Consider the following 18,283-nt stretch of genomic DNA (forward strand, 5'->3'; position numbering starts at 1 on the left):
ATGCATTACATGTCCATAATATATGTTTATATGTATGAGATTGTATGTCTATATGTATGAGACAGACGAGAAATATCGAACGGGACAATAAATAGATAACAAATCACGTATGAAGCTCAGCTCCCTATCGACAACGAACTTCGTTGTATTGTAATATTAGACGTCAAACTGCATAGAACTTGTATAGAACGATGGAATTATTAAACGTTGTGCTATTGAATACGAGAGTTAAAGCGAACTCAAGAGAGATGAAGAGAAAGGGGAAAAGAGAGAGAGAGAGAGAGAAAAGATAAGTATATATCGTGTATAGCGAGATGATATCGAACAAGGGAAATTTTTGATTAGTGAATTATAAATCGTACCGATTCAAATACATCGAATTTTCCAAAACGGTTGCTTCACTAGCAGGAATGTTTTAATAAAAATTTTATTATAATTTAATTCGTTACCTTTCTTGATATTTTAACGAAATCAAGAGATCTACAAAAAAATAAGAACAGATATAATGGTAAAGATAAAATTTTGTTAACAAATGAAAAACGTAATTATTGTTAGAAAAGTAAAATAAATATAATAACTCAAGCGTAAAATGCATACGTATATTTCATGATCGATAAAAGCCGTAAATTCTGTAATAAATTTAAAAAGAAAAAGATAAGAAAAGGACAGAAGAAAGAAAATTGTGTCATTTCAAAATGAAATTAATTCAAATTAACGTCACAACCATCGTTCTTCTTAACAGAATGAGGACGTTATCTGTTTTCCAGTATAGAACTCTATACGAGACCGGCAGTCTACGTACAGAACACGACGAAAGTCAAAGAGAGAAAAATGGAATTGTTTGTCTGGAAAAAACAGTAACCTACAATTCTCTGGAGAAACTTCTTCGGGTAGTACGCAGCGAAAGACGTAAACAAGGTGGACGAGAAACTGTAAATAGGATCATTCCTTTATTTATGTCGCTTCGTTCGCCGTAAGGGATCACTAGTGCAGACTAAGAACATTCAGTATAGCTATGGAAATTTAATTCTTTATGATACATTTATTCTTTTTCTTCTTTATCAATTTTTTTAATAATAATAATAATAATTGTTATTATTATTATTACTTTAAGTAAAAAATAAAACGAGAATTTTCATTTCTAAGTAACAACCTTCATTAAACAATTTATTACTAATTAATTTTCGTAGGAAAAATGCATCGATTCATTCGTTTCATAATTTTATTTATTCGTTAATGTTAATAATGAAGCCTGGATATATGCAACCCTTCAGACGTCGTCGATAATGTTGCTCGTGAGCGCCATCTATCAGTAAGCAACTTTTTTTTCATCCCATAGAGTATGCAACCGATGTCTGCAGGTGTGCATGATGGTGTTGCATATGTACTCTGAGAGAAAAAAATGTTGCTTACTGATAGATGGCGCTCGCAAGCAACATTATCGACGATGCCTGGAGAATTGCCTATTATCAGGCACATTAATTATTAAATTTTCATAAAAGAATTATATACTTACTTTTTTACCAATTAATAAAGAGAGAGAGAAAAGATAATTATTTTTACAGTCTATCATTATAAAGCTTGTTTGATCGAATGTGAAAGAAAAAAGTCAAATGAAAAGTTAAAAAGTTTTATAAATGGAGTCTCGATAAAATTCAACCCTCCATCCCCTATTACTTTTCTATCTATCCATCTATCTATCTCTTGTTCTCTTTCTCTCTTTCTTTCTCTCTCCAGACAATCTTCTCATGGAAAACGATTTGTTTGCATCCCACAGCATCCCTCTACTTTCCCAATGATACAAACTTCGTTGCAAAAACACTCGTGTGGTTTCACAAGGATAGTATCACACTTCGTGGCTTTGCAACCATTGTGCTATGAATGGAAGATAGATCGAGTGAGGAATCCTTTTTCATTGTATTTGCCACGAAGAATATGTGAACGCTATACGTCTGTCTCTGTGTGTGTGTGTGTGTGTAGATATATAGATATCTATCTTCGTATATAATTCTTTATTCTGACGATCGTAAAGTACATTATTAATGTTCTACGTGACACGATAAGCCTCGCTATCTCACGAACATATTTTTCGCAATTTAACACCATTCTTTCTCTATCTCTTTCTTTCTTACGTAATTTTAATTACTTTATATTTCAATGTTTCCAAACTATTTTTATCTGGCATAGATTAGAAAATTATGCTAATGTCGTTGCTTCAAAATTCTATTCCTCCGATCAATATTTTCTAGTTATTTCTTTTTTCTTTTCCTTTTTTTCATATTCTTTTTCTTTCTTTTTTTTTTTCTCAATTTAACGATAATGAGTTAATACTTGTTGAAGTTAGGATTTACGATCGATTGATGACGAAATCTTTGAAGATGATAAAAAATGACGAAAACATAAAGAGAAAGTAAAAGGAAGGCGCACAAAAAATTTGATATTTGAGTTCGGAGGGCGTAACCACAGGACCTGCTCCGGTTGCTCAGAGTATCGACCCGTGAAAAGCAGCTTCCAGCGACCTCGCCCCTCTACCTTCCAACTTTACCCTTACTATTCGACGTTTGCCAGAATGTCGAAACTCAAATTCGTGTTCAGATTTTTCCTGTCATAGCGCTTACTATCTACTTGATCCCTCGAGAGAGAGGACTAAAGTGAACTTATATTTATGATCAGGTTTAACGGTATCGAAGAAAGGAAGAAAAATCGAATGAAGTAACGATACTTCAAATAAACAATTTAATGTAATGAAAACAAAAAAAAAGAACAAAGACAAAACAAAAAAGCAAAGACGAGTTTATCGATCCTTTTTTAAATATTTCTACAAAAAATTATTTACGTATAAACAAGATTGTCATTTGATCTGATAATTATAATAAAATAATTATGCGATATAATAATCATTTAAAATATTAATAAAAAATTATTAAATGCATAATTTCAGGAAGAAGTTTGATCCGAGATTGAGTAGTACAATGCCGAGATATGGTGTGAGGCAGTAGTAAAGACACGTTTTATAGTCAGTCCAAGCTGAACACGAATTTTCTTCACCCCTTATATGTCTTCCTCTCTTTAAACACGCGATAACGAAGATTTATTATCTGAGCGTAAAGATACTGTAGACGTTTTTATCGGCATAAAACGGAGTAAAGTTAATATAAAGAAAGTCGAAGAAAAAATAAGAAAAAAAGAAAGAAAGAAAAGAAGGAAAGATGGAAAGGAAGGTAGATCGGAATTTAAAAAAATGAATAAAAAACGTCACGTGATCAGAACCACAAGTATATAACAATAATAGATCTTTGGAAATTTTTCTTAACGTGAAAAGCTATGTGCATTAATTGATATGAATGATTCTTTGATGAAATCGGAACAATGTTGAAATACTAAGAAAAAAAATATATATATATATGGAAATAATATTTCAATTTCAAATTTCAAGTGGTCAAGATTATTTTTTCACATTTAGATGCTTTCGAAAAAAATTAAAAATTTATTATTATTATTATTAGTATTATTATTGTTGTTGTTATTATTATTATTATTATTATTATTATTATTATTTTTATTATTATTATTACGATTTTTTTACAAAATGCGTAGGTAGAAATAAAGTGGAAAAGATTCAAAAAGAAGGTATCTCCTATCGAGAGATTTATTATACGGGAAAGATAGTAAAAAAGGAAAAAAAAATATAAAAGGGGGTTGAGAAAGTGTATATATCATCAGATAAAAAAAAAAAGAAAGGGAAAAGAAGAAAAAAAATTGTATAACGAGTCTTCCCGAGCGTTCCCATGAGGATTAAACGACTTCTTCGGCGATGAAGGGAGTAGGGGGTAGTAGTAATAGGGGGATGGGGATAAAAATACATAATGACGATTCCCAAGTGTGATAAAAGATCGTCTGTAACTGGGTCAAGAGTACGCGTTTCTTCGGTTCTTTTCGACACGTGATAAAGATAATAATCGATTCACTTCGGCAAAATCAAAAATTTGCTTTTTGGTTTTTTTCTTTTTCTCCTGTCTTTTTTTCCACTTGTTTTTAAACATTATTTGCACATTCTCGAAAGAATTAATTCAACCAATTCGAAGTTATTTTCGTGTATTCGTATTTTGTTTTCTTATATCTTTCTTTTTTTCTTTACGAAATACTGACTCTCCGATAATTTGTTCGATTCGCTTTAATTACCACGATTATCTCGCAACTAGTTGGAAATTATTGGTCATAAGGGTGAGTTATAAGGGTTCCGAAGTATAGTGCTGGTAATTCGTTGCAGACGTCGTAAGTGTTTCGAAGAGTAAGAAGAAGTAGAGGAAGAAATTAAATAGAGAAAAGATAAGACAACATTTTTCAGGATTAAGTCTCTTCTTTGTAATTTCTTTCATTTTAGTAATTTAAAAATAATTTGATACAGTTATATATATATATATATATATATATATATATATATATATACATATAGATAGATAATTATGTATGTTGAAAATCAATGAAAACTTAATAAAATTTTCTGATATGGAATATGTACTTCAGCTTTAAAAGAAACATATAGAAAATCTCTCTCTCTCTCTCTCTCTCTCTCTCTCTCTCTCTCTCTCTCTCTCTCTCTCTCTCTCTCTCTCTTTCTCTTTCTCTTTCTCTCTCTCTATTGTTTATTAATTTTAGTAACAAATCATGCAAGGATAATACCTTCAAACTCTCGAACGCAATGAAATGATATTCAATTTCCAGCTTTGACCAATTAACGAACAAGCTCAGTCATACGTTAATTCATTCCTTCTTTGATAAAGAAAATCATTGGTAAAAGAGAGAGAGAGAGAGAGAAAGAAAGATATGTTTCAATTTGCTGAGGGGTGATAATTTTAGATATTAATTGATTTGGAAAATTATAATCCCCTTTATCTCTTTGATCGTCTCTTTCTGTCTTTATCTTTGGCTTTATTAACAAAGAATTTTCTTCTTTTTTATATTTTTAGGAATTCAACATCGCCAAGGAACAACACACTATACAACCCTCACCGATAATGGTTGAATCAGGTATATATTTTTATTTTTAACTAATATTTAAATAAAAATAAATTTTTTTTAATTTCATGAAACGCCTCCGTAATACATATTCTCTTCATATTTTCTAATTTTACAAGTAAAATTATAATTTCATTCGAATTTTACTATAATCATTTCGAATAAAAAATTTGTAAATAATATCAAATATTACATTAAACTTTTACTATCATCTTCCTGATTACTTTTAAGAATTAATTTTTATTACACAAATTTTTCACATTAACTAACTTTGATCGAGTGCAAAGAAAGATATTTGTTTTTATTTTTTCGTTTTCTTGTTTTTTTCCTTTTTTTTAATTTATTTATTTCTCTCTCTCTCTCTCTCTCTCTCTCTCTCTCTCTCTCTCTCTCTTCCTCTCTCTTTCTCTCTCACTCTCCCTCTCTTTTTGTCCTACCCACGCGATAACTATGTTCCCGAAGTTTTACGCTCTCTCGATTATCTCTCATATTTAGATTTTTACGAGCATACGGTGCGCCACTCGGCACTGTTTACGAGCGTTATGTTTCATATCCCAGTTATAAAAAGTGCCGACTACGTTGCAGGCGATTTTTATGCACGGTAAAAGGGGTGGGTCGATTCTAAGGAAAGTAACGACGTAAAAAATATGCATTTGTATGTGTGAATTCTTTATCAAACGTATTTTCTTCCCTGACCTGTGACATTCTGAAATTTTTTTTATGGAAAAAAAAATTTATATATACATATTATATATATATATAAGTCGATTATAAAAATATATATTATTAAAAATTTTTAATTTTGTATTTATAGAAAGAAAATATAAATAAAATGAATACGCACGGATCGATGGAAATAAATGAGTGTAAATTTCGTTTGAATCCTTCTAGTTTATCAGTAAATTTTTATAAAATGTATTTTATACATTTACGAATATATTTCATTAATATATATATATATATATATATATATATATATATGCATGTATAATATTCCATTTATTTGATGCCATTAAATATTGAAAGAACGACTTATACTTTTTAACTTTTCCACGATAAAATTTGTGATTCGTGTTCGCATTTGCGTGTTAAATCTCTAACGACTGGGATTCACGAAAATGTTATAAAATAAAAAGAAACAAAGAAATAAAAATAAAAGAAATCGAACGATTTATGGTGTCGGTCTGTACCAAGGAAAGGGATGAAAATCGATAAAACATAATAATCATAAGAATGAGATAAAAAATATAGGGAAAAAATCCTTATTAATGAATCAAATAGTAAAAGTAATAGCAATTAAAAAAAAAGAATGAACAAAAAATAAGCCGCAAATTTATAAAAATTTTCTATTTATATTTATATGAATTCACTGTAAATCATTCTATTAATCAGAACATAATATTTCTTTTTTCTTCTTTTTCTAATAAAAATTTCTAATCATATATTTTTCAATCTTTTATATCGAGCATGATTAAATCGATAAAATTTTTAATGTAAGATTACGAATAATTATTTTTTAGGTGGTTTACCCCATCAAAGTCGTAGTTATCCGTGTGGTGGTGGGGGAAGTGCAAGTGGACGAGCCCTTGGAAGAAATTCATCCGTCAGCTCGCAAAGTTCTCAAGAAGGTGCCTCAGGTCCTTCTGCTCATCGTGGTTCTTCGCCTCAAATCAGAGCATTTGGACCCGATGGACGTCATCATCAACAACATCACCACCATCATCATCACCATCATCATGATCCTTTACATGCTGCTTCATCTTATCCACCGAGCAGAAGTTCGAGGTTGATTCATTAAATTCCTTCTATTTTTAATCAAACTATTGAAATAAATTTTTATTTGACATTCTTTTAAAAGCTCGTTCTAGAAATATAATCAATTTTTCTTTCATAGATTTTGTTTTAATACACTTTTAGATATAATAAAGAGTGGGCCCAAAAAAGTTCTTAAAATTGTAATTTTACAATCTGCAAACGATAACGATCAATAAGTAAAGCTTTATTATTAAGTATTTTCTATAAAAAATATATTAATTCATTTTGTTAATTAATGTATTTATTTATCAATGTCAATATTGAAACCAAAAAATATTGAATATGCAACCAGTGCGGTCAGTTATGTATTACAGTGTTGCATTCTCCGTGGGGTTGACAAAATTTTCTTACTGATAGATGGCGTTCACAAGCAACATTATCGACAATGTCTGGAGGATTGCCTATATCATTGGGCATATTGATTATTAAATTTAAATTTTGTCAAAAAAATTTTTATTTACTTTTATCAATTAATAAAAATAAAAACAATATAATTATTTCTATAATCCATCGTTACATGTCTTGCTCGATCTAATAAAAAAAAGAAAAATCGAATAAATAGTTGACAAGTTTTATAAATGGCCCATCTTATAGAATAATTGAAGAAATTGAGATTAGAAATATTCAATTAGAAAGTAATTAATTATATTTGATTTGGTTAAGGTGTTATAATAAGAATATACGATTATGCGAAACGATTTAAATAGATTGTATCGGAATTCGAAGTGGAACTTAGACGAAGTGCCTCTTCATTCTTCTCCTTGGAGGTCGTTTAATATCACTGATGGACGGTAGATATTCAATCTCGGTTGGTGCATTAGATGTCCGGTAAGATATAATGAGTCGCGTGGGTGTGTCTATTAGGCTAGGACTTGCTGTTAAACACGAACGACCGAACAGGGAAATAGCTACTCCAGCTGGCATTAAACTTTTTGATGGCGATACTGGATAAGAATGATGATTGGCCGATCCAATTTCAGATAACGTAAAACTGTGCTAACCCCATTCTACTTTTACATATATATATATATATATATATATATATATATATACATATGTATTTATGTATATAATCTATGTATTTATGTATACATATACAAGTAAACACTTGTGAAATGAATATTCATTCGTTATACAGAATGGACCAAAAAATCCTACGCGATTTTTTAAAATGTTTACTCTTTTCCAAGGTAATTTAAAAGTTTTTAAAAAACAATCGATTTTTAAAATCATCCAGAAACTTTTATACCGTCCACTCTTTATATTAAGACTTAAGTAACTCCTCTGTTTTTCTTAAAAACATTCTTGTTTATTAAACTTATTTAACTTAACTACAAAAAACTTAAAAAACGAAAGTAGACTAATCCTTTAAGTTATTTTCTGCTTTTATCGAGAAAACTTTTATTGCGGTGAAAATATTATAAAGTAAGAAAAAAAAAGAAGTATATAAAATATAAATAATAAGTTATTACCTTTGGGGCATATTTGTTATATGCAAAATATTTGCTAACTTTTGAAACTCGATTACGAACAATGCTTTTGTGATCCTTTTGTTCGTGAAGTTCAAAGAATAGAGTCTATAGGAATGAAAGGTATAACATTTTTTTGTCAAATTTCCAGGGACAAATGTTGCTTTAAATTTTACAAATATTGACCTGAGAAAATTTTAGCGAAAGAAATTATTGTTTTCTTTTTTATTTGTACATAATTTTTTAAATCATACGTATATTTATGTTTTTTTAATTTTATAATATATAATATTTACTTTAAATATTCTCAAATGAATCTGAGGAAATCAATCTGAAAAAAAATTACGATTCTTTTCTTTTTTTTTTTTTTTCTTATTTCTCTTTTTAACAATTGTTCTAAACAAATAATTTGCTTTTCCAATAGATCACCATCACCAGCAAGAACAGCATCACTGGATGCAAGATGTGGAAGTCCAGCGAGTTATTCCGGAAGTCTACACAGCGGAAATGCTTCACCCTCTCAAAGTTCTCTATCGTCATTAGCAACAGGCGTTAGTTCATCTTGCGGATGTCCTTCGATTAGTGGTATCCAGGGAACGCCAAGAGCTAGTCGTTGTCTTTCACCACTTCTCATTCCTCCCCCACGTGCTTCTATTAGGTCAGCTAAAAATAATAAACATCGGAAATGTCTTCAATTTAATGTGAAATTAAAAAATGAATCAAAAAATAATTAATAATTTTAATTACAATAGCGATGGTGGTCCAGCACCTCCAGCATCACCTTTAGGTTCGCTTCAACCAGATCTTTATCAAAGAAGAGATGGTCCAGTATTTTTAAGCGCTCGAAGGTAAGACAATTAAAATAAAAATAATAACATTAACACGTGCATACACACATATATCATGCATACACACGTAATGGTTTACTACGATAAATAATTCCTATGAGAGAGAGAAAGAGTATACACGTTTGTTCCTATGATATAGAGAGTAATTGGATCATCAGGAAATGGTCAATTTATTTAAGCGATATTCAAACAGTGTGGAGATCAAATCACCGATTAAATGGCGTACGCGTTAAAGCATACAGTTTAACTGCTGCTGTAGAAGCTGATTATTATTTAATATCTGACGAATACGTATAGATAATCTTTTGAGATATATCGGTACAAGAGAATTACGTAAAAATAAAAAATAGATAAATACATAAAAAACAAGCCCTTTCTGTAAAATAAAAAATATATATATGAGAAAAATCTCTCTTTTTTTTCTTTGTAGAACCGGTAAAAGCCTCGGCCGATTGCATCTACGTTTGAAGTATGATTTCGATCGATCCGATCTCCACGTTCATCTAATCGAAGCACATGATCTAGCTGGCAGCGATCAAGGTGGTTTCAATGATCCTTATGTGAAACTAACACTCAGTCCTGAAGTCGATGCACGCAAGAGGCAAACGCCGATTCATAGAAACGATCCTAATCCTTTTTTCGATCAACACTTCAAGTTTCCAGTCAGCTATGAAGAATTACAGGATAAGACATTGGTTCTACAGGTCATCAGCTTTCTTATTTTCTATCTAATTTATAATCTCTCAATGTAATCTCAAATGTATCTAATATTTTTATATTATACACATATTTAATCGAAATATAATTAAAAGATCGACACATTTTCTTGTTAAATTATAGGTATTCGATTACGATCGTTTCTCAAGAAACGACATTGTAGGATCGGTTAGGGTCGCGATGGACAGTTTAGAATTACCTTCCACTTCATCTTCCATCGAAGTTTGGGGCGAAATTGAACGTGAGAAAAAACCACCTGAAGAAATTCAAGAAGTCCTTCTTTCGCTTTCTTATTTACCCAGTGCTGAAAGACTCACTGTGGTCATACTCAAAGCAAGAAATTTATTCCCATCGCAGGTAATGTTTTTATAAAATCATTTTCTCAAAGCCTGACTAGTTCAATCGCGTTCATAAAGAAAATTAATTAGTATAAGTAATTGGAAAAAAAAAAAATGATGAAGAAATGCCTGAATATAGGCAACACTTCAGACATCGCAGATAATGTAGCTTGCAAGCGCCATCTATCAGTAAGCAACTTTTTTTATCCCGTAGAATATGCAACCGATATTTACAATTATGTATAATGGTGTTGCATACTGTGAGGGACAAGAAAAAATTACTTATAAATAACATTTGTCATTAACATTATCAACACTCTCTGGAGATGGAATAATTATAATTATTTATTATATAAATAATTATTAAAAAAAAATCTATGTTTCGTTTTCAAGATACATTTATTTTCATCCTGTTTCTAATATCTTCTTTCTGATAATACTTTGACATTTGAAATTGAAAAGAAAAAAATTATATTTAGGAAAAAGAGACATTGGATCCTTTCGTAAAGGTCAGTCTACTCTGTGGCGATAAAAGAGTAAAGAAGAAAAAGAAAACTGCTGTGAGAAAGGCAACGACGAGTCCTGTCTGGAACGAAGCTATGTCCTTCAACGTTCCTGCAAGTTCTCTCGCAACATCCGCGATCGAGGTATGTAATATTAATTTTTTTTAATTTACTAATGGTATTAATTCAAAAATAAAAGAAAAAAGAAAGAGAAAAATAAAGTAATATCATTTCAAGAAAATTACAGAATATTCGATTAAAGCTACAAGAGACATGCGTTTCTCCCTTAATTTCAATTATAACAATTTTAATTTTCTTTTCATTAAAGGTATGCGTCTTAGATTCCAGCAGCGAACTCATCGGTGGAAATGCTATAGTTGGCTCTTGTATAGTTGGGCCAGCTACAGTATCAACAGGATCAGGTTCAGAAAGTAGTAGCAATCAGAGTCGAGAACATTGGCATCATATGACTCAGTCGCCAAGAAAGGCTATTGCCATGTGGCATACTCTTCATTAATTTTATTTATTAGACTTAAATGTCATCATTCGATATTTATCGAAGAATTTCTAACGAGGCAAATATCTTATAGAAAAATCGAAAGAGATAGGATTCAATATCCTTAAAAGAAGAAAGAATGAAAAAAAAAAATGAGAAGAAATCTAATCAACTAATTTCGTATTAACTTCAGAAATCATTTAAACGATTAGTTGATCAAGATCTGATATTGGTAAATGAAATGAATGTGTTTTATCATACTAGCAAGGTTCGATACCAATCTATGAGATATCATAATCAATAATTGGATCAGCAAAGGAAAATATATATCTCCTCTTCTTCATACTCGTACTCTAATCTAGATAATCCCTTGCTCACTTTTGTGATAGCCTTAGGGAATATCGTTGAATAACGATATAAAACATAAAAACTAAGTAGTGTTATTATACATGTAAAATTGGAAAAAGAAGAAGAAAGAAAAAAAAAAGTAAGAAAAGCAAAGGATTCGAAATTAATGTTACTGAAAATCCTTATCTTTCTGCATTACGTCATTATCATGTTTATGTTACGTTCTATTTTACTATATATTATATAATATTATATATTTTATTGAATATGTGATATATCATAACATTGTGAATTTATGAAAATTGAGATTTTTAATCTTATTTAAATATGCCTTCCGAACGAGAACATACTTGAGTAATTAAAATTATCTGCTACAATTCATTTTAGATTGAAGTTCCGATTTGTTATTAATATGTTTCAATTACATATTAAAAAATATATATATATATTATTACGTTATGAAAATATCTTCGTAAAAGAAAAAAAGAGAAAAAGAAAAAATCATGTACCATTTTACTACGAACGTAAGTAAATCGTACAAACTAAAGTTTTAAGACAAAACACATTTCAATAAAACGTTTAGTATTTCTAATAAAACGTCCGACAAGAAAGTCCGATATTACTTTTCATCGCATGTGTATTTAATTCAAAATAAATAAATAAATGAATAAAAAAAGAAATAAAAAAATAAACATAACTAGAGTTGACTTGAACCGACTTAATTAGGCCTAAGCCCTTTTAAATGTGCAAAAAGTGTGGCCTCCAAAGAATATTGATAAAATAACAAAAAGAAAAAAGAAAGAAATTACGGAAAAAACATAATAAAAAAATTAAAAAAAAGGAATTACAACAAAAAATTTAGACGCACAGAAAAGACACGACTTGCTATCGAATTCGAAGGCCTAAAAAAATATATGTCTCTCGTGTAAATGTATTTATTATTATATTATATTATTATTATTATTATTATTATTATTATTATTATTATTATTATTATTATTATATTATTAAATTATAAACTATTAAACTATTAACTGTTCGCTATAATATTATTATATTATATATAAAATTAATATATAATATATATAATATATATATATATATCGGAAGTCGTTATTGTTAATAATCGTATAATTACCGAAGCAAAGCAACAAAAAAATGCATAAACTGTAATGTGTAGCACGAAACTAATTCATATTCATGTCGTCGGAATATTTAAAGGAAGATGATCTATAGATACCATCTCAACAAAAAAAATAAAAAAAAAAGATAAAAAACAAAAAATTTATTAATTTAACATATTGATATTACGATGTGTAATAAAAAAAAGGAAGATTTAAAGAAAATCATTGGAAGGATTATGCATATATATATATACATACATACATATATATATATATATATATATACAGTCTTATCTCGTTGCATGAATTTTCTGACCAAACTGTCATATCATAAGAAAGATATTTTCAAATCTGAAAAAAAATCAAGAACATTATTATTATAACTTAAACAGATTCAAGAAAGAAAGCATCATTTATTGAAAAATGATTAGATCCTATAGTGTGATCCTTCTAATCGTTTGACTGAAAAAAATCACGCAACCCAGACGCGAGATCATTATAAAATAATAGAAAAAAAGAGAAAAGTAAGATGAAAATGAAAAAAAAGAAAAAGAAGAAGAATTAAATTAGTTATATAATCATTATCCATATTATAAAAATGAATATAACATATAAATATATATGTGTGTGTGTGTGTGTGCATGTATATATATATATATATGTATGTGTATATATATATATATATATATATATATATATATTATACATATAAGTACAACTATTATATCAAGCAAAAATTGTAGAATCAAAGGAATTTCGAAGAGGAAAAAAATGAAAGAAAGAAAAAAGAAATGGTTTAATGAAAAATAAAAATGAAAGGAAAAGAAAAAAAATGGAGAGACGCTTTATTGTCGAAAAATAATCGGTCCGAATCGTACGCTTAAACTTATCTTTACACAGTATTTCTATTGTTCTACGTACACATACAGCGAGAGGTATACTGTTTGTATTAAATTTACACGTATATACATATATACACGCACATAAATGCGTGCATATACATATACTTGAGATATATATATGTTTACCGCCGTATGAACAATCATCCCGGGTGTCTACCGAGCTACTCTCTATCTCTAAACTCTTTAATAATTTTATGTTACGTATATATACACACATTTTTACAAACGATCACGTTTACGTGAAAAAGAAAAAATAATAATCTTATAAAGAAAGAAAAAAAGAAGAATCTCACTTCACTTTCGATAATTAAGTATTGTTCCTTTATAAATATATTATACTTGATATCCTTTACAGGAATTTTGCAAAGAAAAATAGAAGAAAGTGTTAGTAATTTATAAATCGATAGACACCCTGTTGGTCGGACCTGAATTTGCCTTGCACTGTATAGTGAAATACCGTCAGCATGTTAATTGTATATGTCGAGAATATTCTATCAAATGGAACTGCTTTTTATTCTATCGATTGTCAAATATAAAAAAAATGATAAACATAAAAAAAAGAATCACGTTTCAACTTCTTCTATATTGTAATCGTAAATTAAATAAAAATGATTGAAAAAAAGAACAGAGGGGAGAAAGAGAAAAACGTTCTCCACAACTGGTTTTGTGGATTTCTTACGAATAATATCTATCATCTTGGTACGTACAGTAATGTATCTTACATGTAATGTGTAATCTATATTTTTCTTGTAATGTATCCTTATCGTGATTTTATTCGGAATAAAGAATATATTATTTACATGGTAAATCGTTGATGTATTCGTGCATTTTTTTGCAGATATCTAAATTAAAAAAAAAAGAAATCTTTTTAAAGAGAAGAAATACAGAGAATTATTTTTTATTAAAGTGATGATAATAATAATATACGCAACAATCAATTTGTTTTCTTGGATATCATGTATATTAAGCAAAAAATCCTAACTCGTCACTTCAAATAATACTCGAGCCCATATATATCATACTAATTAATTTATAAAAAGCCGTGTGTATAGAAAGAAAAAATTGATAATATATTATGTTCTACTTAAATTAATGAAATATGTACTATATGTGGCAAACGTCATGGCATTAAAAGCACGAGAAACGTTATAGAGAAAAATCTTTGAAATTATATATATACATTTTTATCTTAGCTCGAAATTAAATGACTAGTTACAGTATTATGAAAAAAATCTTATGTTTTTATCATATTATTAAACCAAATGTATCATTATTTATGGTCTATCTATTATAAACTGAAATAATTTTAACTTAGATCAAAGAATTGACATTTTTTACTAAATTATCGGTTTCAGCAATATCCACAAAATCTTTTACTCCTTTTGGACGAACGGAAAGACATATACTTGCTCCATTTTCATGCCATTTTGCTTTAAGTAATACACAACATCCCTTTGCTATAACGCGAGAAATATATTATGAGAATTAATTAACTTAATTAATTAGCGAATAAAAATATTAATATATACCAATTTGTCCTCGTTCATGAGCAGCAGCTAATTGATTGACTACACGTCTTTCAACTTCATACTTAATCGAACGTGCACCATAATGAGAATCATATCCATCGGCTAAAACTGATAACACATCTCTCTCCCATTTTAATTCGATCATGTGCCTTTCACGTGCACGTACAGCCCATGCATCTAATTCTCGAGCTACTAATTTTAATAATTCTGCTCTGGAGAATGGTAAGAAGTAAACAATTTCATTTATTCTACCTAAAAATTCGTCTCTTCGAAAATATGCTTTCAATATCGGACGCACCTACATGAATATTGATTTAATTAGAAATAAAATTATTGCAGTATTATCGTATTAACATTAAAACAAATTAATCTCGTACCACTTGATCTTTAAAATTACGAGATATCTCAATATGTTCTGGTTCTTGATCTTCGTTCGAATTTTTATCGAGTCTTTGCGATAACAAACGATTTGCTTCTTCGCGAAGCTGCATAGCATATTCTGCGATTTCTTCGCTTGCTAAATTTGATGTCATTATAAAAATTGCGTTCTTACATTCAATCGTTTTTCCTTTACCGTCGGTTAATCTTCCCTATTGAATTATAAATATTAATTATAGATCATTTTTTAATATCTAATTAAATAACTAGCAACGTTTATTAACTATACCTCGTCAAATAGTTGTAATAGTACTGTTAAGACATCAGGATGTGCTTTATCAACTTCATCAAATAATACAACAGCATTAGGACATTTTTTTAATAACTTTGTTAATTGGCCACCACTTTCATGTCCTACATATCTAAACAAAAAATATAAGATAAAAATTAGATATGAAAAATAAATATACGGATTACAAAATAATATAAATATACCCTGGTGGTGCACCAATTAATTTAGCAACTTCGTGTTTCTCTTGATACTCGGACATATCTAAGCGAATAAAGCCATCTGATTTATTTTTATGAATGTATGCTGCTAATTGTTTAGCTAACTCAGTTTTTCCAATTCCAGATGAACCAAGAAATAAGAATACCAATGGATGTTCCTCATCTATCCAACCATTTTCTTTTCTCCTAATAGCTTAATAGAATGATACATATTTTATATATACGAAAGAAAAATATATTCTATAAATTAAATAGTTATGTTTCCTTACTAGATGCAACAATAGAAACTGGTCCTTCCTGTCCAACAATGTGCTGTTTAAGACGTTGTTCCAATGGAAATCTACGCCGCTCTTCTGCTTCCTAAAGTTAATCATTCAAATTATAAGCAAAATTCCAAAAAATTTCAAAAAAAAAAAAATCAAGTAATAGAATATTTCTGTTTATTTTTTTAAGAAATATATATACTTTTTCTTTCAAAATTTCATCAAACATTAATGCATATTTGATAAGCATATCTTTAATTTCTCCTTCTTTCGTGTATTCTACTGGTCGATGTCCTGCATCATTTTCAACAGTAGGATCTGCTCCTGCATCTAGTAATGCTTTTACACAACTTTTAGAATTAGCTAGAACAGCATAATGCAATGCTGTGAAACCATGAAATGAAGCTCTACTGTTTAATCCATCAAAGAATTCATCTGATCTTTTCTGAAGTACTAAAGATTATTTTGATATTATTAAAAATGTAATTATTTATTAATTTGCAGCATAAATACTAACAATTAATTTTATTGAAAATACCTTCTATTGTATGTAAACCTTTTTGCATAGCAGTTTTATAAACATTAATAAAATTATCCCCTGCATTTAGGTCAGCACCTTTTTCTATCAAAAATTTAACTGCATCGCCTTTTCCATTTATTGCTGCTGCCTGTAAAGCGGTCCAACCCAGTGGATGCCTCTCATTCACATCAATACCATCTGACAATGCCTATATAATGAAATGTAATGAAGTAATTCTATTTCTTTAATACATGCATATACAAAAATTAATTTACATACTCTTTTAAGTTCCGGTATATTACCGTATTGTGCTGCACGAAAGAAACGCTTTTCTAGATCACATAAATTGTATATAAATGTTAGAAAAAGAAATGATATCAAAAAGGACACATCTTATAGTTAAGTATCATATAATATTTTACCTCTAGTATAATCTGGAGAATCACACAAAGCTGTGAGAAGACCAATACCGCCTAATATCAATCCTAGATTTTTATAACGGCTTTGATTGGTATCATTCTTTCTTATTCTGAGTGGACCATTTATATATTTAAAAATTATCGGACTACATGTTGTAAAGAATGTATCTATCAATTTACATAATGGATAAGCCTGCTTTTCTAAGATATAACAAAACTGTCCATAACCTCTACCATACTGACAGAATGTATCCCTGATTCTACCATCTTTTCCAAGCTTCAAATAACTTAATATTATTTCCGTATGTTTAGGACTTCTCATGGTGAGATATAATTTCAAGTTACCCCACCGTGACATTTTTGAAGAACTATTTCTTTTACGTTTTTACACACGTGACTCTTTTTGGAAAACATACATACATTATAACATTCACTAATATCTGGTATTCTCTTGAAAGGATTGATAAACTCGTGTTTATAATTTCATGATTTGTTATCCCGATAAAATTAATATCCATATTTTTTAAAAAAATTAAGAAAAATCATTTATTTCGATTAAACGTAAACGTACTCTAAGTAGACACATTGCCAATTATGTAGAAAAAACATGTATGTTTTTCAAAGATATAATACGTAATTGAAAGTAATGTACTATAAAAATTATAAATAATTTCTCGTTAAAATATTAAATAGATATTGATCTTAGAAGAAGGATAGTATCAATTCTACACGTAATATTCAACAAAAATTTCATCGATCTAATTGCATGGTCTTCAGTAACAAAGAATTTAAGTCATGTGCGTAGAATCGAATAATTATTTAAAATAATAATTACATCCTGAATATTGAAATAAATGAGAATACAAAAATATTCATAAGAAATGTATAACGTCATCAAGAAATATTCGAAGGACGTATGAATGATAATAATTTTGAAAATTAATTGACCGCCAACCATTTTGTAAATCGAGCCAATCATATTTGGCCAACGCGTGACGAAAAATTCAAATTTTCTTTAAAGAAATGAAGGTTATTCAAATCATCCTTATGATTCTAATATATTATCGAGTATCGTTAAAAGTTGT

The 18,283-nt window shown here is 28.9% G+C and overlaps 2 protein-coding genes across 11 annotated transcripts in view; one reads left to right on the forward strand and one right to left on the reverse strand.

Annotated features, from left to right (window-relative positions):
- The window catches only part of LOC122633899 (synaptotagmin-5), a 93,771-nt gene extending 81,927 nt beyond the window's left edge, over positions 1–11,844 (forward strand). For all 10 annotated transcript variants that reach the window (XM_043822355.1, XM_043822354.1, XM_043822357.1 and 7 more), the window contains 8 exons: positions 4,971–5,031; positions 6,540–6,804; positions 8,728–8,961; positions 9,056–9,151; positions 9,582–9,855; positions 9,992–10,225; positions 10,686–10,853; positions 11,038–11,844. In XM_043822355.1, coding sequence (XP_043678290.1) covers positions 4,971–5,031; positions 6,540–6,804; positions 8,728–8,961; positions 9,056–9,151; positions 9,582–9,855; positions 9,992–10,225; positions 10,686–10,853; positions 11,038–11,226 — 1,521 coding nt within the window. In that variant the 3' untranslated portion in view covers positions 11,227–11,844. The remainder of the gene's footprint in view (positions 1–4,970; positions 5,032–6,539; positions 6,805–8,727; positions 8,962–9,055; positions 9,152–9,581; positions 9,856–9,991; positions 10,226–10,685; positions 10,854–11,037) is intronic.
- A 1,661-nt stretch (positions 11,845–13,505) lies between these two features.
- LOC122633978 (caseinolytic peptidase B protein homolog) lies at positions 13,506–17,909 on the reverse strand. Its single transcript, XM_043822487.1, has 11 exons — positions 17,202–17,909; positions 17,059–17,111; positions 16,798–16,987; positions 16,462–16,712; positions 16,266–16,356; positions 15,982–16,189; positions 15,776–15,908; positions 15,486–15,698; positions 15,109–15,406; positions 14,843–15,036; positions 13,506–14,810 (listed from the first exon to the last, which is right to left on the reverse strand). Exons 1-10 carry the CDS (start codon positions 17,554–17,556, stop codon positions 14,891–14,893), a joined length of 1,938 nt encoding a protein of 645 aa, XP_043678422.1. The 5' UTR covers positions 17,557–17,909; the 3' UTR covers positions 13,506–14,810; positions 14,843–14,890.
- Between the last annotated feature and the right edge of the window lie 374 nt (positions 17,910–18,283).

This window comes from Vespula pensylvanica, chromosome 13 (genome assembly GCF_014466175.1).
Source record: "Vespula pensylvanica isolate Volc-1 chromosome 13, ASM1446617v1, whole genome shotgun sequence".
NCBI lineage: Eukaryota > Metazoa > Arthropoda > Insecta > Hymenoptera > Vespidae > Vespula > Vespula pensylvanica.

Coding starts and splice junctions, on each gene's coding strand:
- LOC122633978 (XM_043822487.1), bottom strand. CDS start 17,556: ATGTCACGGTGGGGTAACTTGAAATTATATCTCACCATGAGAAGTCCT. Junction 16,713..16,797: donor AGGTTTACATACAATAGAAG/GTATTTTCAATA, acceptor AATAATCTTTAG/TACTTCAGAAAAGATCAGAT. Junction 15,407..15,485: donor GTAATTTTAAAGATCAAGTG/GTACGAGATTAA, acceptor ATATTCATGTAG/GTGCGTCCGATATTGAAAGC.